This window comes from Siniperca chuatsi, linkage group LG1, assembly GCF_020085105.1.
Source record: "Siniperca chuatsi isolate FFG_IHB_CAS linkage group LG1, ASM2008510v1, whole genome shotgun sequence".
Lineage (NCBI taxonomy): Eukaryota > Metazoa > Chordata > Actinopteri > Centrarchiformes > Sinipercidae > Siniperca > Siniperca chuatsi.
In genome coordinates, this window is record NC_058042.1 from 31,014,627 (window position 1) to 31,038,872 (window position 24,246).

At 42.1% G+C, this 24,246-nt stretch overlaps 1 protein-coding gene and 1 long non-coding RNA gene across 3 annotated transcripts in view; one reads left to right on the forward strand and one right to left on the reverse strand.

Moving 5' to 3' along the window:
• Positions 1-18,611, forward strand: part of LOC122875286 (matrix metalloproteinase-15-like) — a 35,454-nt gene extending 16,843 nt beyond the window's left edge. Inside the window, exons 7-10 of the mRNA XM_044194259.1 lie at positions 3,351-3,489; positions 10,528-10,678; positions 11,416-11,534; positions 12,380-18,611. Of these exons, the coding sequence (XP_044050194.1) occupies positions 3,351-3,489; positions 10,528-10,678; positions 11,416-11,534; positions 12,380-12,894 (924 nt within the window). The 3' untranslated portion in view covers positions 12,895-18,611. The remainder of the gene's footprint in view (positions 1-3,350; positions 3,490-10,527; positions 10,679-11,415; positions 11,535-12,379) is intronic.
• LOC122875299 overlaps positions 18,011-24,246 on the reverse strand; it is a 34,360-nt gene continuing 28,124 nt past the window's right edge. For both annotated transcript variants that reach the window (XR_006377792.1, XR_006377790.1), the window contains one exon: positions 18,011-22,360. This is a non-coding gene — a long non-coding RNA (uncharacterized LOC122875299). The remainder of the gene's footprint in view (positions 22,361-24,246) is intronic.

Consider the following 24,246-nt stretch of genomic DNA (forward strand, 5'->3'; position numbering starts at 1 on the left):
AATAAATTAGTTCTTCTTTTCTGTAGGGTCAGTTTGAGACAAATGGCGTGTGCACTGCCAACAAGGGGGCTGTTTTCAATCAGGTCCTTGTGGATTGTAAACCAACAGGGCCAGTGTTTTTTATGAGACGTAGCACTGTTAAAAGGGTGGGGTGTGGTCAGGTGTTTGCCTTAAAGAGCCTCTGGACCCACACAAAACATTCATAAGGGCTGAAGCAGCAGTAAGCTATTAGCTGGGATTTTACCTTTTAAGAGATATGTCATAAGAAAACTGTCTGCCATTACAGGTCATTTTGCTGTTGGCTGCAGTTGCTTTCAGCTGGGTTTTGTTATTTATTTAATATTTAAGTTTTTTTTTTATATTTTTATATAATTTGTTATTATACATCTGTTAAGTGTTTTCGCCTTTCATGGAGGTAATGGTTCCTTGTCATTGTCGATGATGCAAAAAATTTATGTGGTCATTCTCAAAGTTGAATTAATTGAAATTTCAGCAGCAAATAGGACTCCATTTCTTCCTGTCTATTTTCTCTGCTTCAGGATTTGTTCAGTGATGCTCTATACATAGTTCAACTCTACAAAGATAAGTAATGATGTGTTTCAGTAGGAGAGGTCAGTGTCACTGGACACCTCCAGTGTTGGCAGTGTTGAACACTGAAGAGGTTTGCAGATATTTGACAGGGCTGGACAGAGAACACCCAGGCTTTACTGTAACGGAGCCTCCGCTTCACTTCCAGAAATGTTGTCATGATATCTGAAATTTTGACATTTAACAGTGAGCCGCAGCAGTAGGGATTCAAACAGCTGAAGATATCCAACAGGGTCAAAGATGTGGTTGACAGAACCACATCTTTACCCAGATCCCAGTAAATCTTTTGACATGCCTATGTCAAGGGTGAGATATAAAACTACTTGCTAAAAAAATAACTGTTTCAGATGTTTCTGCAAAGCTGATTATGACAACGGCTTTTTTGTTTTCATTATGACAGAGCCCTGTCCCTCCAAACACACAAAGATCTATTACTGTTGTATTTCTGATACCAGTAGTTACAGTATAAGACTTGGCGGATAGCTGGCTGGGCATGTGCTGCGCATGGTCAAACAGTTATATCTGTGCTCTTGGGTTTCATCTCAACCAGTAATGTCTATGTTCTTGGGTTTCATCCACAGGCATGAAGCTAGTCTGGATAGCATTAATCAGTGTCCAAAATTAACTTTTTCCTTGCCTACCATTGGTTCTTAAACTAACACAAATAACCTGATCAGAGTGAATGCAGACCAAAAGCAATGAATATACTTTTAGTGAGCCATAACATTTTGTTCAGACGTTTATGGTCCCTAGAGGATGAATCCTAATAACTTTGGTGATCCCCTGACTTTTCCTCTAGTGCCACCAGCAGGTTTTCGTTTTTGTTCGTTTAGTGACAAGTCTCAACAACTATTGGATGGATTGCCAGGACGAATTGTAATAACTTTGGTGGCGTTTCATCTAGCGGCATCATCAGGTCAACATTTGTCCAATACTTTGGTTTATGACCCATCAGCCTTAGCTGTACTGAGTATGTGTGTTTATCTTCTAATAAGCAAATGTAAGCATGCTAACACGCTAAACTAAGATGGTGAACATGGTTACAACAACATTAAACCTGCTAAACATCAGTCTGTTAGCATTGTTATTGTGAGCATGCTGATGTTAGCATTTAGTTCAAAGCACCACTTTGTGTAAGTACAGCCTCACAGAGCTGCTAGTGTGGCTGTAGACTCTTTGCTGGCTATGTATCAGCCCATGTACAGTAACATTAAAGTTGATCTAATCTTAGGCTTTATAAACACCATGCATAGAGGAGAGAAACAAGACAAAGACTGGAAATGCTGCAGCCTTGTGACTTCTTTTGTGTCTTCTTTCACTTCTTGATGGTCTCATGGACAGAGAGCGTGTCAGAAAGGATAAAGATTGACAAGTGACATGGGCACTTCAGATATTACTGTCTCCAAATGTTATCAGCTAGCACTGACTGTTATTGATTTGTGTGTTTTATTGTCATTTAGCACTTTGCTTGGGATTAATTTCCAACTGTGCTGTTCATGTCAATATGGAAGTGATGCCTCCACTGTTCAGAAATTGGAGTTATTAATGGTAGACATTGTTCTTCCCTGCATAGGCAAAATTACTTACTTGTACATTCTTGTACTGTTTGAGTGGGAGTAATCTGTAGCACATCAGAACCACTCTCTCTTCTTCACAGAGTCTTGTCCATTAAAAGAAGAAAGGGACTGTCATTTTGGAGGGAAATGTCTCCTTCCTTTAATTCACTTGTAGTATTTCTTCACAGCAGAAGGCTGGACATAAAGACAACCAACAGTGCACACTGAGCTGCTTTCAATATTGAAACTCCCACACTGAGATCTGGTCTGTTCTGCTGAGGACTAATATGGTCAATTCAGTCTTAATCTGGTCAACACAAGGAGCTGTCAGACCACACAAATCGAGGAGCATGCAGTCTGTTCGGTTCGGCCCTGTTCTGTTTCTCTAAGCTCACACCAACCCATCACCATTCTGTTCCATTCCATACCTTGCCTTTCTGCCAGTGTGTCCTGCGTGAAGGACAAAACTAGGTGTGCTTGCCAGAAAGAAGCAGCGCTGAGCATTTTACTGTTATATTATCCAGGACAAGCAGGGTTACTGACTCACCACTTATGAATGAGTCTGAGGGCTTCTGGTGTAAATTTATCTGTTAGTTTTTGTGCAGAGCATATACAGTAGGTATGAATGTTCACAAGCAAAAGTGTCATTCTGTGCTTGGATTAAAACATTCTACTAGTGATTTCCCTTGTTATGTGCTGCTGACTTGACAAGGAAATCAATCCGTTCTTTATAGAAGTTATCTTGTAGCAGGCTGTGATCAACAGAGAGAGCGCAATAAGGGGACGTGATAAAGCCACTAGACCGGAGACTGACTATTATTAGCCTGCTAGTGTTCCGCTATTGTTAGTTTATTGTACGTTCTGGTCTAGTTATCCTGCAGAGCTCAGTTTGCTTGACATAATGACCATCAAGCATTACAACAGTGCTATCTGACGTCAGTTAGACACCTCTGAATACCTTTCTTAGCGTAGCTATCTGTGCATCCTTCCCAACTTGTTTGTACACTTCATATTCGTGTGCATAAGAATGTTTTGAAAGGGTTCAGGGATATAGTTAGAATGAAATATGAAGCCATATATTTTTTAACTTATTTGGGCATTGGTTTACTTTGGATTTATTTGTTGGCTCACCCAGGAATTTAGAATTACAGAGAGAAACTATTGAATTTTTCAACTCAAACACACTTCTTAATTTTGTCCCCTCAGGGCCGTTGGTTCTGGCGGGTGCGTAAGAACAGGGTTCTGGATAACTACCCCATGCCCATCAGTCACTTCTGGAGGGGTTTACCTGGAGACATAGATGCTGCCTATGAGAGACACGATGGCAGGTTCGTCTTCTTTAAAGGTAAGCAGCAAACACTCACACACACGTACTGCTAGATGCATGCTCTTCAAAACACAACTCCCAGAATATGATTACTTCCTCACTAAGGCCAATAGTGTTCAACAGTCAAAACCTATTGTATGTTTGTATGTTCTCAAAGATAATATGGCGGGTTTGCAACACAAGAAAATTAAAACCCATCTCACAACTCTTCCCCAGTACACTTTGCTTTCCTCACTAAATGTTTTTGCCTACCACTCTGATGAAGGCAAGAAAATGAAAATGTTTGCTGACTAAAGAATGGTCTTCTGGAGAAGAATTTGATTGAATCTGATTTTTTGATGTACTTGCATTGAAGCTCACACTGGTCTGCACCTCACTATGTGTACATTCTTAAAGTTAGAAATTGTTGATTTTTTTATTCAGTTGTATAAATTCTAAAATACTTCATGACTGTTTTTTCCCCCAATACTTTTGCCATATGATGGCTTGCTTTTGAACATGATGGGTGAATGGGAGAAGGCTTTTAACAAAGCCTAAGTGGTCACTCGTTTTTGGAAGATCGTCAAACCGACTGACACACATTCACCTCCTCACCCATTCCCCTTTTCTCTTGTTAGCGAACAGCAATCTCCCCACTCTATCTCCTTTAGGGAATGAACATGTCATCTACGTTTCTGGTTATTGTTGCTGTAAAAACAGGCCTGGCCCTGTTCTAAATAATGTTCTTCTGGTATTATTAGCTGTCACTTAGAGCATGACAGACTTCCAGTAGCAACAATAGCCTTTGAGAATATGTCCAGTTTTGAAATTAAGGATACTAGCTGCCCCACAGCATGAAGGAAAGTAACATACAAACATTGTGTCACTTCAGTAGCAACAATGACAAACAACACCACTGTTTGGATTCCGTTTCCAGTGAAGCAGCGCTGTTTACTTGGCCATGCCAATACACAATTTTAGTTGGATTCACTGGATGCTGTGGTACAAGATCCAGGTTTTATCATAAGTCAGTCTGTCTTACATATGTAGCAGTATGTCAGCTCTTTAAGGTAAAAAATATTATTTTGTTTTCATCTTAATAGATAAGGTATTGCAGGGTTCATATCACGAGCATATGGAAAATAAGTATACTCTCCTGCATAGAAAATATCCACCAGCTGGTTTCTTCTACAATCTAAATACAGTTGTAATGCTCCATGGTAATTTCAAACCATCATGTCTTAATGCTTTCATATTTTAATGGTAAAACAGATTCTGGAACTTTTTTCATCTTCTGCAGATAATGTTGAAGATATACAGTACATACCCCTACCGCCTTAAGAAAGCAGTGGTATCTCTTTTAGCACATTACTTATACTGTGAGTCATTGAGAGCAGCTTGTCTTTTATAACGGTGGATAAAGTTGTTGAATGAAAAATAAAGACCTCAGTGTTTAATGCAGCTTGACTCTGGGAGCTACAGGCTTCGGGGCAGCTGTTAATAATGAGGAGGATGATGTCACCAGCAAGCCTCTCAGTGTGACACTTGGTTGCAAGCCATTAGCAAAGAAAGAACAAGAGAAAGGAAGAGGAAGGGAAGAAAAAAGGAAAGAAGGAAGGGCCAGCAGACCTGAGAGCACAGGGGGGGACATACAGTAGCACAATGCAAATGGTAGTGGTAATAATATTAATATGAATAAAAAATAATAATATTAATAATAATGCTAGCAATAATAATAATAATAATACAACTAATAATAATAATTGTAGTAGTGGTTGTCTCGCAGGAATATGGGGGCAGTTGGAGGCCCACAATCATAGATCCAGACTCTACAGCTCCAGAGGCAGAAATACCTGCTGAAACTGACAGAAGGAACGAGGAGAAAGACAAGAAAGCACAAAACTACGGGAGAGAGAAAATGTCAAGTTAGTAACATGCATTAATGGGATAAGAATGCGTACAGATGGAGAGGGAGAGGAGGAGAGAGGAGCTCCCGGCAGTCTAGGCCTATAGCAGCATAACTAAGGGATGGTTCAGGGCTCACCTGAGCCCTAACTATAAGCTTTATCAAAGAGGAATGTCTCAAGCTCTTAAATGTAAAGATGGTGTGTGCCTCCTGAACCCAAACTGGGAACTGATTCCACAGGAGAGGAGCTTGATAGCTGAAGGCTCTGGCTCCCATTCTACTTAAGTCAGGACCATTTAGTCAAAGAAAACTTTTATTTGATCTGCAGTAAGTTAGATTTGGCGGTATTGCGCTGTTCTGGGACCTCCCTTACATGGAAGTGCCAGCAGGAGGAGCTAGCTTGGTGGAAAGCCAATTAGGCTGAAATGAGCTACGGATGCTGCAGCTGTTGCTGCTACTATGTGGAGAGAATGAGTAGTGTACCGTTCTGGCAGGAGCCCGCAGGATTGGTAGAGGAGGCAAAGGTGAGAGGCAAACCGTGCTTGGAACATGAGCTTCCCCTCCCCTGTGGCAAAGAGAGGCTCTTGTTTGCTGGCTTCGGGTTGGTTCTCAGGTAGCAAGTCATAGAAGACCTAATCTAGTTAGTCTCAGAGATTAAAATTGACGTTCCTTTCCTATCCCTATCAGTTTTTGAGTGATTTAGAAATATAGAGAAGTAGTGAGGGTTAATTGTTACGTCAGCTATAGTGAGGTCATGCAAAGGATCAAAAGATTCTGTGCATGTAGGGAATTCACCACCTCTGAGAAGTCCATAAAAAGCTGTGAGGAAGACTTTTTCTAGTAATAAGTCTGTTTAAGGACCAAAGCACCTGTCCCTTAAATATGTGATCAATTTTTGCACGTGTGGGAGAGTGAAAGGGAGACGTGTATCATTGCCTTGTGGTTTCTCTCTCTTAAGGCCATTTAGCAGGAGATGAATAGATGGGTTTTCTAGAAGGCTGTTGGTGGATGGATCCAAACAGCGCAGATGGAATTGAATACCTGCAACAAGTCCCTTTATGGAGGATGGCTGTATTTTGAACAATAAAGGCACATACAATGGAAATACTGACAGGCAAAATAGCTACGGAGAAGCTGGCACAAAAGGAGGTGAAGTAAGACCATGCAGAATCCTATATTTTTAATGTAGACTTAACTAAACCAGATAGCATGTAGCGAGCAGCAGGGAGCATAAATGATTGCAGGGTTGAGTTTAATCTAACACAGTTTGAATGAATGGGGGGCAGGTCAGGCTGGATGGTGCTGCCTCCGGGCACAGTTCTGAAATTCAAACCGGACAAAGAATCAGCAATTTATTATTGCCTGGAATATGAGCTGCTCGGATGATGAAGTTACCCAGCACAGATGACCACTTAATAATATTGACAGTTGCCTCATTGTCACAAAAAAAACATGATTTGTTTCCTTAACCAGTGTTTACCCCACAGAAGACAAGCTGTAACAATTGGGTACATTTCCATTAGAGCAGTAGAAGCAGCATTAGCTGGCATGAATGACAGTTATTTTGGCTATGCATCAGTGAACCACTGATTATTAAAAAAAGTATATAACTTTATAGCTGATGAAGATTATAAAAGAATGAGATGCCATTCTATTATTGCACAGAATAGACCAGAACCGGAGCTCTCGGATCAACAGCCTGCGTCCAAGCTGGCCATGACATTGAGTTTCTCTACAGATTGGAGAGGTTGAGAAGCCTAGATATAAAGGAGCGTCCTGGGGGATAATGCGCATAGCAAAATTAAGATGCCAGAGGAAAGAAAGCAATTCTGTTTTTGAAATCGCTACTGCCTCCTGCGCATTTTTTCATGACCAGTTGTCAAGATGAATCCAGCAAAGCGCCTCTGACAAGGTATCAAATATTTGATTTGAAGGTGAGCCTAACTGAGAAATACGTTTTATCTTGCCATTTAGCACCAAATAGATGCCATTGCTAAGGGTGTAAAGGCATCACTGCTAGGATTTGGCTCCTTAGATTGTGAGAGATTGCAGCAGCAGGAAAGAATGGTACTCCGGTGGAGACTGGGACTGCACTTCCCAACGATTTCCACGGGACTGTGATGCCATCGATGCTCACTAGAGTGACGTCATCATTCAGCGTCGCAGGCACTGTACCTGTGGTCAAGGCATGGATTGAGGAGGACTGCAGCGGAGTTGCAGGAGCTATTTTTTCTTTTCTCTGCAGCTGTCCTGGGGACAGAGGAGTTGGAAAAATCTGCAGGTGGGAGTTAGATAGAAATGTTTTCCTCGAACAATGCGAAAAGCTCTTCGTGAGAAGCTCCGACAGGAGCTGTAATCTTATTCTGAAATAAGGTTTCCGGTAGCTTGTACACTGGCCATTCATTAATGCTGGGAGTATTTGAATGTTTATTTGCCAGACGAGAGCTCCGGAAGATGGAAACAGTGCACTCTCCACAGATGGCTTCCTCTGCTTCAGATTGCTGGTGCTGTCCATGATGCAGTCGATCTGCCATGGATCCTCATCATAGACAGGAATCGACATGACGAGCAGCAGGATAAGTTGAAGCACGTAGTCTGGTCGTTCTCATGGGGTAGCTTGCAAAGCAGCTTGCAGAGGAAGCAGCAAGAGTGGGCATTGTGAGTATGATACACCTTGTATGAGATTTGCCAATTTAATGCTTAGAAGGGGAATCAGCTGAGCCATCAGCTGATGTGGGCTGGCTTGAGATTGGCTGCTGTCAGCCGATGTAGCTGGGATTGTGAGCTGAGCTTGACATCGTGGCCTGCCTGAACTAATGCTATGCTCAATTTTTGGAGACTCAAGGAACTACAAGTAAACCTGCATTCTGAGAGTGCAGTGTTCTAGTGCAGTAATAAGGTACTATGAGCTTTTTCAGATACGATGGTGCCTGACCTTTAAGAGCTTTGTAGGAGAGGATTTTAAATTTTATTCTGGATTTACAGGGAGCCAGTGCAGAGAAGCTAATATGGGAGAAATATTATTCTGGATCAACTGGAGAGTCGTAAGGGACTTATTGGGGCAGCCTGATAATAAGGAATTGCAATAGTCCAGCCTAGAAGTAACAAATGTATGGACTAGTTTTTCTGCACCATTTTTAAACAGGGTGTGCCTGATTTTTACAATGTTACGCAGGTGAAAAAAGGCAGTTAACAACTTAACTTTCTGTCAGCGTAAAGGCAGTTGTACTTTCTCAATCTGCAATTTTGTCTGTATTTGTGTTTTCGTGGACTTGTGAAATGTCTTCAGTCATGCCCAAAATTTTGCGCGGTGTTCTTGTTCTTGGGGATGCTTTGGGAGCTGACTTTGAGGTAGACAAGTATCCCAGCATACATTTCGCATGGAATCAGCAGTAATGGCAGTGGACAACATAACCCACAACTATCACAGTCTACATTACCCTATGGGGGAGTTAATATCATCACTCCCCACTCCCTGCTGTGCTGAGCTTAGTGTTTCCTTGTGGGGAGTGACGAGGCCAGAGTTTAGATGGCAGATATCACCACTGTACATATTCTACATTGACAACATAATCCATAATCATGTTGGCTGACTGAACTGTTATTCCCGGATTTAAATTTTGGGATATGTTATGTGAGAAATGTTAAAAATGTGGTGGAATTATCAAATAATGGCTACTCAAATGACATTCTGTGGGCCAGCTAGCAAGGCAATCTAGCTCTAGCTAGCAGGTCTCTCCATCTCCCAAGATGACCATCTGGTCTACGTCCATAGTCTCAGTAAGCTTCAATAAAAATGAATAATTATATATAAATGAAAACAGAGGCAGTGTAGTGTATGATACAATATTTTGTTTTGTTGTAAATATACAGTACATAACAGTGAGGATAACAGCCATGGTTGTTGTGAAGTGTAATTACCTTCTAACTGAGCTGGTGATGTCAACAAGAAAACTTGTACCAATTGTAAATTGAGCGTACTGCATCCTTCCTTCCTTGTGAGTTTGGATTCCAGAGTTCAGCTTACCAACTACCAAGAAAGCGAGTTCAAACTTGGCACACTATGTATTGAAAAAGGCCTGGGGGGAATATATTTAATGAGGATAAATGCATGGATGGATGGAATTTGGACATATTGGACATCAAATATTTGGATTTTGAAAGGTGTTATCCAGACTTGGTAAGTATGGGAACATCAGAGACTTTAACAAATTCTCAGTACAGTAACTTGCAAAAATGTATTTATCCACTTCTCTTACACAGCTGTTGTATTACCCAGAGGTTTCACAGCTGTTTTTATCCCAAACAAGCCCAACTGTAATAGAAACCACAATGTTTATCCCTTTAGAAAAACAATAGTTACACAGCAGGAAGGAATCAAATCTTTAGGTCACTGAAGCACTCTGGCGTAGTTATGGAAAGCCATGGAATAAATCATGGGATTTTACATCAGGGCTGCGCACCGCAGGAACCCTGGGAAGCATTGCGTCAACCACTTGTTCTCTCCAGACACTGAGTGTAGAGCAAGGGGCGGACTTGTGTGTGCGGGTGGTTGGGGGGAAAGAGGGAGGGAAAAGTGGATTGAAGCCAAGAGGAGAGATATAATGGTGCCAGGAGGAACGGAGTCCCCCTGTCTGACAGTGAAAACAATAAAACCTTCCCTTCAGCGAGAAATCTGCTTTAGCCTGACATGAGACAAGCCGCTCCTAATTGATAATTACAAGCCAAACCCAAATTCCTTAGTCAATGATGTCGTACTCGCGTCTGCTGTTATTTGATTGCTTGCCAACAAATCATTATTGCATTCACATAATTTACAAGTGTGTGTAAATGCTGGTTTTGTTTCTCTGATTGTTCTTATTATTCTCTTTTTATACCTCATTCAATTTCAATTATTTAACATATTCTGTGCCAGCAAATTAAATGTGTGTGCATGAGCAGAATGTGTATGGGTACATCTGTTCTTGTACGTGTATGTGGACATGTGTGTAACCTAGTGTACATGACATATACAGTATGATTGTGTGTGGGTTGTTAACATTTTCCAGAGTCTATAAGGGTTATGAGTGGGAGGGGATAGGAAATGTACCAATGTATGCACTATAAAGGATCATTAAGCAATTTTTCTCTCCTCTCCTCTCCTCTTCACTCCTCGCCTCTCCTCTCCTCAGGAAACAGATTCTGGCTTTTTAGGGAGGCTAACCTGGAACCAGGCTATCCACTTGAGCTGGTTGATTATGGTAGGGATATTCCCTACGACCGAATAGACACAGCCATCTGGTGGGAGCCATCCGGCTACACTTACATCTTTCAAGGAGACTGGTAATGTAGCTACAACCTGTCAGCATTACATCAAACTCCTCTAATTCACCTGCTACCAAGTACATCAGTATATTATATATTAGTATCTCAATTAGTTTGATTCATTCTGAAAGTTAAGACAGCCTTTTACAGGTTGAGCTTGATCTCAACCCATTTCATTCCATGAAACAAATTTGAAATGTAATGCATATTCTGAGATAATGTCGGTAATGTCGGTCTGTCAGTCTACCCCTTTGGTCCAGACTGAAAAGTCTGAGCAACTATATGATAGATTGCCATTAAATTTTGTACAGACATTCATGGTCCCCAGATGATGTAGCCTACTGACTTTGGTGATCCCCTGGCTTTTCCTCCAGTGACATGATGTTGATATTTAAGTTAAGATTGAAATGTCTCAACAACACGCTTATACTGTATAAGCAAAAACATACTGAACACGCTTTGCACTGCCGTAGAAAAGAAATAACACAAGCGTATGCAAAGGTAACATATTTATGAAAATAATTACACTATAGGTCTACAAATCCATTAAAACCTTGCTAAGAGCAGTATGACTTACTTGCTTCTGGTTTACTAGTGCACTTACACTCAGAACAGATTTGAATGTTCAGTGGAAACAGTACTGCTATATACACACCATGTAGGCCCACCATGTACTGTACTGTCTGTTCTTTTCTTATTTAGACAGTTGATAAACAGTAACAACACTGGAACATCTTCTCTGTTGACGTCTGCAGGTACTGGCGCTTCAATGAGCAGTCGCGCTTGGCTGACAGAGGCTACCCAAAACCAATCAGTGTCTGGGGATCGTCAGTGCCCTCCACTCCCAAGGGGGCCTTTCTCAGCGATGATGGAGGTAAGCTGAGACAGGAAGAGTGGTTTCTGTCTGTGTATGTGTGTGTGTGTGTGTGTGGGTGTGGGTGTGTGTGTGTGTGTGTGTGTGTGGGTGTGTGTGTGAAAAAGGGAAAGGAGGGGCTGGGGCAGACAGAAACAAAGAATCAGGGTGTGGTCATGCAATCATCAGGGGAGAGTGGAGGTGGCGTGTGTGTGTTTGTGTCTGTTGGAAAGTGAATTTGAACCTACATGTGAAGTGCTTTTTGCTTTGCCGTGCTTGGTTAGAGTGAAAATAGAGAGGAGTGATTCAATCTCCGAGCAGAGTCTCAATTAAAGACAGTAGACATTTTTTCCATTTTTCAAACAAATTATTTTGGATAAATAAACAATTAGGAATAGTTCAACTTTTTGGGAAATAAGCTTCTTTGTCCTCTTGTCAAGAGTTAGAAGAGAAGATTGATACCACTCTCACTACCTATCTGTTCAATATGAAGCCACAGCCAGCAGTTGGTTAGCTTAGCTAAGCATAAAGACTGGAAACAGGGAAACAGCTAGCCTGGCTCTGTCTGAAGGCAACAAATCCCACCTACCAGCACCAAAACAAGTGGAAAAACGGCACGTTTTACAGGGGCTTATGTGCAGCACTATTTCTTGGCTGTTTCCCCCTGTTTACCATCTAAGCTAACCAGCTGCTGGCTCTAGCTGCATATAGAACAGACAGATAATGAGAGTGGTATCAATATTCTCACCTAACTCTTGGCAAGAGGGCAAAGAAATGTATTTCCCAAAATGTCAAACTATTCCTTTATTATATGTCTTCAAATTGTTATGTTGGCTGACATCTTCTGCTCTCCTTGCCTTCTCCAGCCTACACTTTTTTCTACAAGGGTTCCAAGTACTGGAAGTTTGACAACCATCGCATGAAGAGTGAACCAGGCTACCCTAAGTCCATTCTGAGAGACTTCATGGGCTGCAGCGTGGACCTGGATCCAGACAGAGACACGGACACAGACTCAGGACGCAAATACCCAGACGTGAACCGCCCACCATTCAACCCCGACGTAGGAGGTGGCGGCGATAAGGGCAAAGACCGGGATGGAACGGATCACGGCGGAACGGACAAAGACACGGGCAAAGGATCAAACAACGACAAAGACGAAGACTATCGTGAGGGTCGTGAGGAAGACACCAACGAGGTGGACGTGGTGCTGAAGGTGGATGACAGCGAGGAGCGGACCATGAACATCCTGATGGTAACCATCCCACTGGTCCTGGTGCTGTGCATCCTGGGACTGATCTACGCCATCATCAACACGCTGCAGAGCAAAGGGGCGCCGCGGCTGCTGGTGCACTGCAAGCGCTCGCTGCAGGACTGGGTCTGACCCTTGACATTAGGGGGTACTGAACTTTGAACTTAAATTGGACCTTAGACACCACCCTCCTCTAATCCAGCCCTCCTCCCAATGATCCATCTGTTTCAAGTCTGTGTGCTCAGTGGCTCCTGCAACTCTTAGTACTCTATTTGGTAGTAGATCCAATACTGTACTGATGCACACACACACACACACACACACACACACAAACACACCACCCTAACATCCTCCTGTCTCCCATGGTGCTCTACAATGCGTTGACTGTAGTATATTTATATGAGAGAAGTTTGCACTTTTTTTTTTCTTCTTGTTTTTGTTTTGGTTCATTTTGTGTGACTTTTTGTTGTTATTATTATTATTTCTAAACCAGGAAGGCTGTTCTATTCTCTCTCCTGCCTCTGCACCCCCCTCCTCCTTCCCCTAATCTCAGTAGGGGCTTTATCCTCGCCGATAAATTGACATCTGCTTATGCTATCACAGTTGCCACAAAAGAAAGGAATGCAAAGGGTTAGAAAAGAAAGCGATTTGTAGACGGACAGGTAGGGTTCAGTAGTGTTCCTTCCTCCTTGCATCATCATCTTCTTCATCTTGCTCCATCTCTTCCCTTTTCTCTGCAGCACAGTATGTCATGGGGTGGAAGGTAAGTTAGAAAGAGACAGGGAAGATAAGATATTTCACTGTTGTTTACATTAAGAGGTATTTTGAGGCCTGCCTTGAGCCCGTATACAGTATCATCCTCCCTTTGTAAAAGTCGTAGGGTTGGATCAGAGTTCAGTTTGTTAGTCATACAGGCACTGGTTTGGTTTTAAAGGATAATTCCAGTTTATTACAACTTAGATCTTATTTTTAATGGTAATTTTAATTGTAATAATAACACTGTACTCATCAAGTTAATTGCTGAGATCTGGGTATGTGGCGACTTTGCTAAAAAGATGTCGCTCATACCGGCTTTAAACAAACCCCCAGGTTAGCCAAACTCATTTGCAAGAGAAAATAAAGACAGACAGTAAAATTATTACGGTGTCAACATAAATCAGTTTACGGACCAGCTTCCTGGTTCTACTTGGACCTACCATATTTGCTGTAGTTGTGCACACAGCTTTTGCGTGCAGTGAAGGATTACTTACATTTTGGGTGCGCTCACTTTTGGCTTACCTCCAAATAAAGTGGTTTAGATGATCTGTCGAACATGGGGGTCTGTTTAAAGGAATGTTTTGACATTTTGAGAAATACACTTATTTGCTTTTTTGTGGACAGATGACAAGATTGATACCACTCTCATGTCTGGTCTGTACGCTAAATATCAAGCTGCAGCCAGCAGGCAATTAGCTTATCTTAGCATAAAGACTGGTAGCAGGGGGAATCAGCTAGCCTGGCTCTACCACCTCTAAATTTTATTAACACATTATACCTTGTTTGTTTAAGCCATACAAAATTAGTAACATTTTGAGGTGCTAATAGGCAGATTTTCTTTTGCGTTGGACAGAGCCAGGGTAGCTGTTTCCTCCTGCTTCCAGTGTTTTAGCAAACCAGCTGCTGGCTCTAGCTTCATAGTAAGTCTACAGACATGACAGTAGTATCGATCTACTCATCTAACGCTCAGCAAAAGAGCTAGTAAGCATGTTGAATTATTCCTTTAAAACCAGGCTGATTGTCTGACTGATGCCCCATTGGGCTTTGTTGTAGTCATTTTGACCTGTTCCCTGATATCAGCAATTACTTTGATGAGTACAATGTTATCATAACACATAGAAATGATGGCTATGAAAAAAGACCCAAATTGTAATAAATAGTAATTATCCTTTAAATTCAGACTACTACTGCCTTGTTTTCCTTCTTTATCTTGTGCTCACATAGTTGGACAATAGATCTACCTTCTTTCTTTTCCTTACTTGGAAACCATTTAAAGACCTCTTTGGCTGAAAGGGTAAACAGACTTTAAAGGAAACCTCTTCCCTTAACTTTCATTTATGTAGCTAATTCTCAGCGAGCCCCCTTTCTGTCAACAGTAAGTCCTTTTCTTTGTGCTACAGAGGAGACAGACTAATGGTTAATTTAAAGAGTCAGCTCACTGTGAAATAACACAAGAGAGGGAGCATTCATTGCATCTCTGCGTGTGTGTGTGTGACATAAAACAAGGGAGAAACAAAGCAAAGCCACTTCAGAACAGGATGTAACACCACAAATGCAGCACAGCAGTCACAGGGGGCAGCTAATGTACCATGCAGTTCATAATGGACTTTTTACTGCTAGTGTTTTTTGAAAGGACAATTTAAGGAAATTCATTGATCTATTTTAAATATAGCATAGCTGTAAGTACCAGGGTGGGCTCGAGCAATGCAGGCTCATGTGGACACAGACTAATCCTCTTCATTAAAAAAGAGCAGGTGTGTGCAAATGCAGTTAACCCCTGTGACCCCTAAACTAAACCTTGAACTCCCAGAACCAAAACACTCCCTTTTCATCTCGCAAGAAGAGAGATGAGAAGAAGGGGGAGTGTGGGCACAGAAAATTTTACAGAAATGAATGGAAACCAATGGCTGCCATGGAAACATACATTGAAAAATCTGAAAAATAACAGCACGGTTTCCAAAATGGTTTGTGTAAAATGGTTATTACATTGTTAAATAGTAGTATTAGGGCTAAAATGTGCAAAGCCAATGGTGTCCTTTAAGAGAAACAATATTCATCAAAGACGAGATCATTTCTCTTGACCCATTTGTGAATACATATACAATAATTTCTTGGGTCTGGTGACCTCACCCATATACTTGTGGAATGAGCAGCCCCAAGTTATTCAAAAAGTGTAGCAGCAATGTAACATTTGAAATGATCTCATCATCACTATTTTTTTTTTATACAAATAAGACTTTGAGTCTACAAACTGGGCTGAAGTTAAAGAGAGCGTGTAGGAGTGGCCGACTTTAGAGTGGGACTTCAAATATGAATGGGAGGAAGGCTTATCTGAGGTAGCATTAAGAAGTAAGCTGCCAATGTGACCAGAGGGGGCTCAGGTCACCCGGCTCAGGTTACACAGATGTGGATGGGGAGGGTGAGGAGAGACAGAATTTTCTGCAGCTGAGACAAGGAAAGGGGGAGGGCGGGGGGGGGGGCTGACCTCGTCTCCCTGAACATGCAGAGTTTGGATCTCAGGAATAAGGAGGGGTGGGAAGAGAGAGAGAGAGAGCGGACTTTAATGGCTCTGTCCCACTGGCCACAGCTCTGGTGACCCAAATTCTTCTGCTCGCTCAACAACAGTGCTAGCCAAAGAGGAAACTTTAGCTTACGATAGGTGACAGACCTTTTTTAGGAATCTAAGTGCTTCGCTTGCTCTAAGTGCATGTTGCCAGACGGCGCAGATACACACCACTGCTGTTTTGTTAGGCCTCCAGCTAGGTGAAGACAGGTTGAGGTGAGACACCTGCACAGACAGAGGTAAAGTTAACAGGACACTTGCACTGAAAGGAGGAAAAGGAAGAGCATAATCAGCCGTCACCAGAAGTCTGGAGATTGATCTGTGGCCAGTCGATAGCGGTTGCCAGGAAACGGTGTCCTGTGTCCATTGCTCACCTCCTCATCATCAGGATTGGGGGGGTGGGGGGGCGAAACTAATCAGCGTTAAAAGCACCCCCACCAACCTCTCCTCCCTCCTCTCCTGTCCTGCTCTTCCATTGGTCCTACAGGCACATCAATGAGTGCTTGAACACCCTAGTGTCTGGACAGGCTCCGAAAATGCCGACTCATTGCACTAGACACAACGTTGTGTATGGAGTTCTTTTTTTTATTTTTTTTATCAACCCTTCATTTCTCCTCTGTATCCTCCACACAGAGAGCCCGCGGGGAGTTAACCACTTCAAAGCTAATCTAACCACTTCAAAGTTGAAAAAGTCGAGTGCACCTTGAAATCACAGTTTCAGTGATTCTGCAGTTTGAGAGATTCTCTGTAAGGTGATGCTCGTTGTCTCAGGACACCAAGCAGAAGAGAGAATATTGACAGGTTAGAAAAGAAATCTGTCAATGCTGATTGATGCGTGTGTGTGTGTGTGTGTGTGTGTCGAGCTATTCTGTTAATCAGCTCTACTCTCCATAAGCGAGGCCTGTTTTCTGACTGTAAATCTCCCACACTCTCTCTATCCCCAGCCCTCCGCATACTCAGCCCAGCCCTTAAGCCCGAGGGGATCATAATCACAACAATGGCCTTCTCTCTCTATCTCGCTTTCTCCTCCCCCTATTTTCTCTCTCCCTAATACACACACACACACACACACACACACACACACACACACACACAACACATTATTGTCTTCCCCAACCTCACCTTCCTCCCCTCCTTCCTGCTCTCTCCTCCCCCATAAGGAAACTAGTCCAGGCCAAGGTCCAGCCTCGCACAGCAGAGCCTGTTTGTAGATCCACCTCCTTGTTCAGCAACACTGAACACATCACTTAAAAACACTGTACCTGGCAGGTTTGGAGTTCGGTGAATGCAGACTTGGCAACAGGATGTCACATTCAGAGTTGCAAAGGCTGAAGTTCTTTTATGTTAATGCCTTGTTCGTTTTGAAGTACAGGGCCTTGATGCAAAGTTTAGGTAAGGTTTCATCGCTCTCAGGATGTGTTTCTGTAAACACTGCATGTTAACAGCGCTGCTGTTTTGGTTCTGAGCGTAGGCTTTATACCTTTCTTTTTTCTTTGTCTTTTATTTTAATGAACATCTCTGTTAAAGTCTACATAATCAATGAGAAGGCAAGTATTCTTCTAGCTGTGTCTGTGCTCGCCACTCTGTGCGCTGCGGTCACTGTATGACCGCAATTCCTAATAACCACAAGCTTCAAAAAGCCATTGCATCAGCCCTGTGCAAAGTCAGAACTCTACCGGGAAAAACCAGATCAATAAATAACGGACTGAAAAGATCAAAGCAAAAGAGAAAAATATATATATGTCCAACGTGAGTAAGACTGTGCTCTGTTTCAGTTTCACTCGGATCAACTTTGTGGCTTATGATGGTTCGAACCCAAAGGATTGTGGGTTGTCAAGATGCTTTTCTCTTCGGAGTGCATCTCACCTTGCTCATGGAGCCCATCCACTCTGAAACCACTCCTTTTAAATCGCCACTCACCTCCTCACCGCGGGATGAAACAGAAAAGATGGCTGACAAATGACTTTGAGCATCTGTGTCGTCGCTTTGCCCCAGATGAGTGCAGCGGATCAGCTCTCACTGGGCTTCACGCAGGCATTGAAACTGTTGAGCAGCCCACTTGAGAAAACTGTTCATCCACTAACTGCCGCTAGAGTAGAGAGTAGATTTTGTTATATTCAGTCAATTCTGTACTGACCATCAACAGCGGAGCTTGGCATCTCATACTAGGCCCTCTTGAACGTCTCTCTTCATTACTACGGTTCAGTGACTTTCTGAAAAAACTTGACCATAATCCCTGACTGGGATGAGATGGGGGGGGGGATACAAAAAGAAAGCAGCAGTCAATAAAAACAGATGAGGTTATTGTCTGTCTTTGATAATTTGTCTTATTTTGTGCATTTTTGTTCTCTCCAAACTTGATATGACATTTTTTGTTAATAACATTCCAATTAGTGTTTTTTGATTGGTTGTTAGGGGTCTGTAGAAAATGTAAGATTTTATACATTTGTGTTGTTGTGTGTTCACCTCTAGTTGAGTGTGTTAACAAGCCATGCTGGACATGTACACATTAAAAATTGCTCTGAAAATATTTCAAGTCTTTAAGCTTTTTATACCGAGACTGGTGCAGCACGTTGCTTTGTGAACTATCTGAAGAGAAAAGAGAATTACAATTCTGCACGCGCATGTACACACACTTACAGTACACACACCCTCTACTCTTCCTGCAGTGAGGTCACTGTCCACAGGGCTTTGCTTCCTGTCTCACACGGGACAGGCAGCAGAGCGGCTTTATGGGCCATGGGAGGTGGGGAGAGAGGGGTCTGGCTGATTGCCAGGAAGCCACATCAGCAGGGAGGAAGTTAGCAAGTAGCTTGTAAAGCCTATAAGAAACCGACCAGGCAATGGTGTCATCGCACAGAGGGGAAATCCATTGTTCACAGCACCATAAGGCTTTTTTGTGATGGATTTTATCCAAATATCAAAATTGCAGAACAGAGACTGATGGCAGACTTTAATGAGATGTTTTTGTGACTTGGGAGTAAGTTTTTTTCTAAGACCGAAAATGAAGTGACACCTACTCACATCCCCGCCGCAGGCGTAATTGGGCAAAATTCACACCAAATTACATGATATTTTGTTTTCATCTGAGTCCCTGTGATCAATTAATGGGGGAGCGTAGCTGAGGGCTGCAAGCTTTCATCAGAAAGACAGTGCCTGTCTGTAGGGTTGCCTATTTTACACATCCAGCTAAATCAGAGCAACGTTAGCATGCATCGTCATTCTTCTAACCACCTGACCAATGTAAGTTTATTGTTCACGCTTTGCTCTGTTTTGATCTCCACCAACCGAGCAGGGAAAGCAACTGAATTCTCCACTATGTTCACCAGCTAGTTGCTAACTGCTGTGCAATGGGTTTTTAGAGCAATTTTTTTTTTTTGCTGTAATCAGCTGCCCACTTGGAAAACAACTCTGAGAAATGTACTATTTGTACTGTAACTTCTTAGAAGAAAACTATCAGCATCTAGAGTGTCTTTGCTTTGCTGGTGTCAGATTATTGCCTTGCTTGAGAAAACAACCAGAGTCAGGACTGTTATACTGGTGGAGGAGGATGGTACGAGCTTTCCGACTCCATAATGACCTACTTTTAGATGCGCTTTCAACCATCACAAGTTTACTTTTCAAAGTCGGACATACCTCTGTGCAATTCGTAAACAAACTTTAATGGTGCATGTCGTGTGTGTGTACATTTGAGTACGTTGGCCTGCTTTGCGCTGTGTTTACATGCTTTTAATGCTTTCCTGCTCTGTGTGTGTGTGTGTGTGTGTGTGTGTGTGAGTCTGGCCAGGATCATTGCTTGTTAAATCTATCTGCTACAGTTATCACCAGGTACACCCTGTGGAGTGCCGTAATTACTTGCAGTCATCTCTTCTGTCTGGGTAGAAAATTAACTCACTTTTAGCTCCACAACACACAGAGGAAGTCAGAGGAAATCACTAGCAGCTACAGCTAATGACTGAGCTGCAAATGTCTGAATGTGGTGAAGTTGAACCACCTGTTAAAGAATACTTGAGTCCATCCTGAGTCCAGTATACTAACAGGCATTGATTTAAATGTAGATGACTGGGGTTTAGTATAGATTTTAAATTTTGTTTGTTACCAAAGAAATAGTCCCTATGAAAAGGAGAAGGTCTGTGAATTATCCAGAGAAACCAACGAAACTTAAAATGAAGGAAGGGTCATTACATCATTATAACGTTCTAATGCTCTGCTTGGTGCCACACTTTGGTGCCAGTTCTGTTGAAGCCTATGGGAGATGCATGAAGAAGCACACTAAAACTCAACATATCTACGTCATATGACCTTTGATGACGAAATCCCTCCACCAAATGAAAGAACACACCTCAGAGAAGACATTACTGACAGATTGTTCCAAATGTGCGCATTCGTTTATTTGCCGTTGGTCTCCAAACAGTATCCAAAGATGATTATAGGCATACTTAACAGGCCTCATGGCAAGTCAAATTAAAATGCTACATTTCAGTTAACAATATTTATTCATCCTAAAAGTATTTCAAAGGACACTTCACTTGCAACTTCTTTCTTTTTTCATTTTCCAAATAATGTTCTGTGTATGTGGTGTGGCATAAATCCCTCATCACAAATCCCCCTTCCCTCCTTCACTTTTACTGTTTCACAGTGAGGTAATGCTGCGGGAACATCTGGAGCTGTAGATCGGTCCAGTGTGTTTTTGGTGCTAGCTTTGGCACCACAGCAGAGGGTGTGGATGTTCTGCTGCAGGGCAGCACGGGTTTATAGTGTGATTGCCAGTGTTTTGGTCAGTGCCACGATGCTCCCGATGCTTGTAAAATGCTGATGGGGGTCGATTTGTTGGTCATAGCTACAGCATAGTAATACTTGTTATGCCCGGCTCATTCAGGCCATAACAAAGACAGGAGGGTCAAGTAGCTACCGCGGGAGGTAAATTAATAAGTAATTTATTAAGGATAACTCCAAATAAACAAAGCATGATGAGGGAAGCCAGCTGTCAGTGGGGAAGTGAAGAATTGGTTGTCAGCCCTGCAACTTTTTTCCCTTGAATTTACGAGTAAGTTTCTGTAGGTGCCTCTCTATTCTTCAGCGCTCATGCGATACCAGTCCATCTCCTTCTTTCTGGGAAAGACCTACAGTACCAGACACCAAGTGCACTTGCATAATTAATCTATCTATCTAAGGGTCCTAGAGCAGTTTGTCTGTCTCCACCACCACCCAGACAGAAACCCAGACACAAACCATATTTATCTATCTTGCAGACTTGTTTCCTGCTTTAATGTAGAGGAGCTGGAAAAGGTTTCATTCGCTAAAAGTCAAAGCTAGGCCTTCAAAATGGCAAGCGAGAGTTTTACCACTAAACTCAACAGTGAAATCACTTCCAAAGTTTTACACCCAGCGCCGCCAATAATTATGCCAGCAAGCAGGTGTTTAATACAGAAAAACAAAACATCTTACTGGATATACATTGGATCACTAATGTGTTAGGACAATCAGACAGTCCTGGATTATTACCTGAAAGTCATGTTTCTATGTCATTCCTCAGATGAATTTGTCTCTGTTTTATGTAATTACTGTCATTTAGCCAAAGGTAACTTTGAAGTCAAGATTGAAACTTTTACTCAGCATGTACCTGTGTAAAATTATCGATCAAATCGCTGTGTGCTTGACCTTGCGTAGCGATGTCTAGCCCACTCAACTGCTAAGGAAGCCCAGCTGGACTCCAGCATGGAACCACAAACAACAGCTGGACGCACTCACAAATTCCATCTGGACACACAGACATGCAAAGAATGCATGAATTAACATGTACAGATGCAGGTGCATGAGTACCTTAGATATACACAGGCGGGTATCGACAGAGCCCGTCATGTGGTAAATGATAACAGATCCTTAGGGCTCATATCTGTTTATTTTAGTCCAGAAATCTGAATGACAATGGAATTATATTTGCAGCACAAATTGCTTTACCATCTGTTAACATATTTATTTTTACTCACTTAAATTGACTCTGCTGCATAATTAACTGCTCATTATGAGCTGTCAACATCGCACAAGGACAACGCTTACTCAAAATGATGGTGATCAGTCAGCGATGTGTGGAGACATAAAATGCAGGTAAAGATCTGTAAACACTCAAAACATCATTGCATATATACTGTACATGTGTATGTGTCTGTGTGTTAGTGTGGATTTGTGTGGCTGATCGCTCCAGTTGCTCCGCAAAACCTCCACAGTCGGTCTGTCTCCTTTTCCTGAGAGGAAGCTCTGTCCTCGTCTCCACAGCAGCTGAAACCAAAAGACAAGCAGACTCCTCAACTTCCCACAACCCCTTGTGTTATGAACCTCTGACCTCCACGGACCCAGGAGAGATGAGACACAATAGCAGGAGTCGTATTCTCAAGATGAATCCTTTTTAATATCTATGAAGCTACTGTGTTCAGTATTAGGAAAATGAAAAATGTTTCCCAATTTACAATTTGGTAACAGTCTTTTTAAATGACTAATTTCATAATAACTACATACAGTAACTGTATGATTAAACTGATTAGATTTGTTTTGGCAAAACTGTAAGGGGAAAATCCATTGCCTTTCTCACAGGTCTTTTCAATTATTATACCCTCACATCACTGTATCCTAGATGAACCAAAATGCTCAGAACATCTTTCACCCTGTGGGGAACACAGGCAGCCTAAAAAGACGAGCTGTCAAACGCTCTACATTCAGCTCACACATCAAAATCCACGGGGAAATCGCACAACGCATCGCAATGGGAAGACTTACCTGGTCATCATGTTCTCCTGACTTTATATTACTGTCTCTAAACTTTTATTACATCCTACTTGCAGCGGTTCATGTGTAGCGCTGTGCATTGATGTGCACTGCAAAGCCGAGACTACAAAGAGAACCCAGATGAGGTGGTGAGATATAATGTAAACCTGCTGTGTCCGTGTGTTTCATTATGATATGTAGTTCCCCCATCTGTACGATAAAACCGGTATGCGTGAGTAAGTGTTTACGCTCTTATGTGCATGCATTATACTGTGTATGCAGGTAAAACCTGCAAAGGGTCTGGTTTCACGCTGATGTTAAACCTATTATCATAACAACGGGCAGGAAAGCTCATAAAATTATGGGATGTAATAAAGTTAATGAGCAAAACATCACAAGGGACACGTGGTGCGTGTATCTGTAGCTGCGTATGTGTGTGCCTGTGTGTGTATAAGTGACTGCAGTGAGAGAAAGCTATGAAGATGTAGTCAGAAAATAGTCTTCGCAATGCAACAGAGGAGTACTGATGTGCAGTGTCGGGCAGTGAAGCATTATTGTGTACCACATTACAGTAATGCGATTACTTTCTCCAGTAACGAATAGTATAAGGGATTACAATTTGAAATTCAGTAATTACTTTGGAGTTACTTTTCCCAATAATGCTTTGTTAATTCGACAGTTTGATGGGCTGGGGTGTTTACTGTCTTTGAGAAAAAATTAATATCTGCACACTGGATTAAAGCTCCCAAAACTTTATTGGACTGAAAAAAGGCATCGTTTCAACCCTACTGGGTCTTCATCAGGCAAATGGCCAACATGAGAAAGGACAAGCTATATGCAGGTTATATCTCAATGTAACTGGTTACATACATATGCTGTGTATATACAGCAAATTCAACATTCATATACATTCAAATTTCAAAACAATAAAGGTGTTAAAAGTAGAATTTGTCACAGGGCCCCTCCATAAAACATGATCACAAGATTAGCTAATAATGCAGAACCCGCCTTGGTTAATACTGTAATTTAATGGTGCAAATTCCCTATCCAATAATTTGCAATCAAATTACCAAAACCGGTAGCTCACCTGTTGTGATGTGCAGGGGCCGGGTCCTTGCCGCAGCAGCCTGGGTTTTGTTCGGGCCCAGGGTCCTTTGCTGTGTGTGCCCCCCCCCCCCCCTCCCCCTTTCTCATGAACGCAAAAAAAAAGCAGAAAAACTAATCTTAAAAAAAAAATAAATTAATTACCAAAAATAACTGACATGTCGTGAACCTAGGACTTTAGGGCCCCTTGGGTGTCTGAGGCCATGGGGCCGGGTTACCAACTGGGTAATGCAGTGCAAGTAATGCATCACTTCTCCTGCTGAGTGATTACTCTTTCGCTGGTTATAGTAATAAGGAGT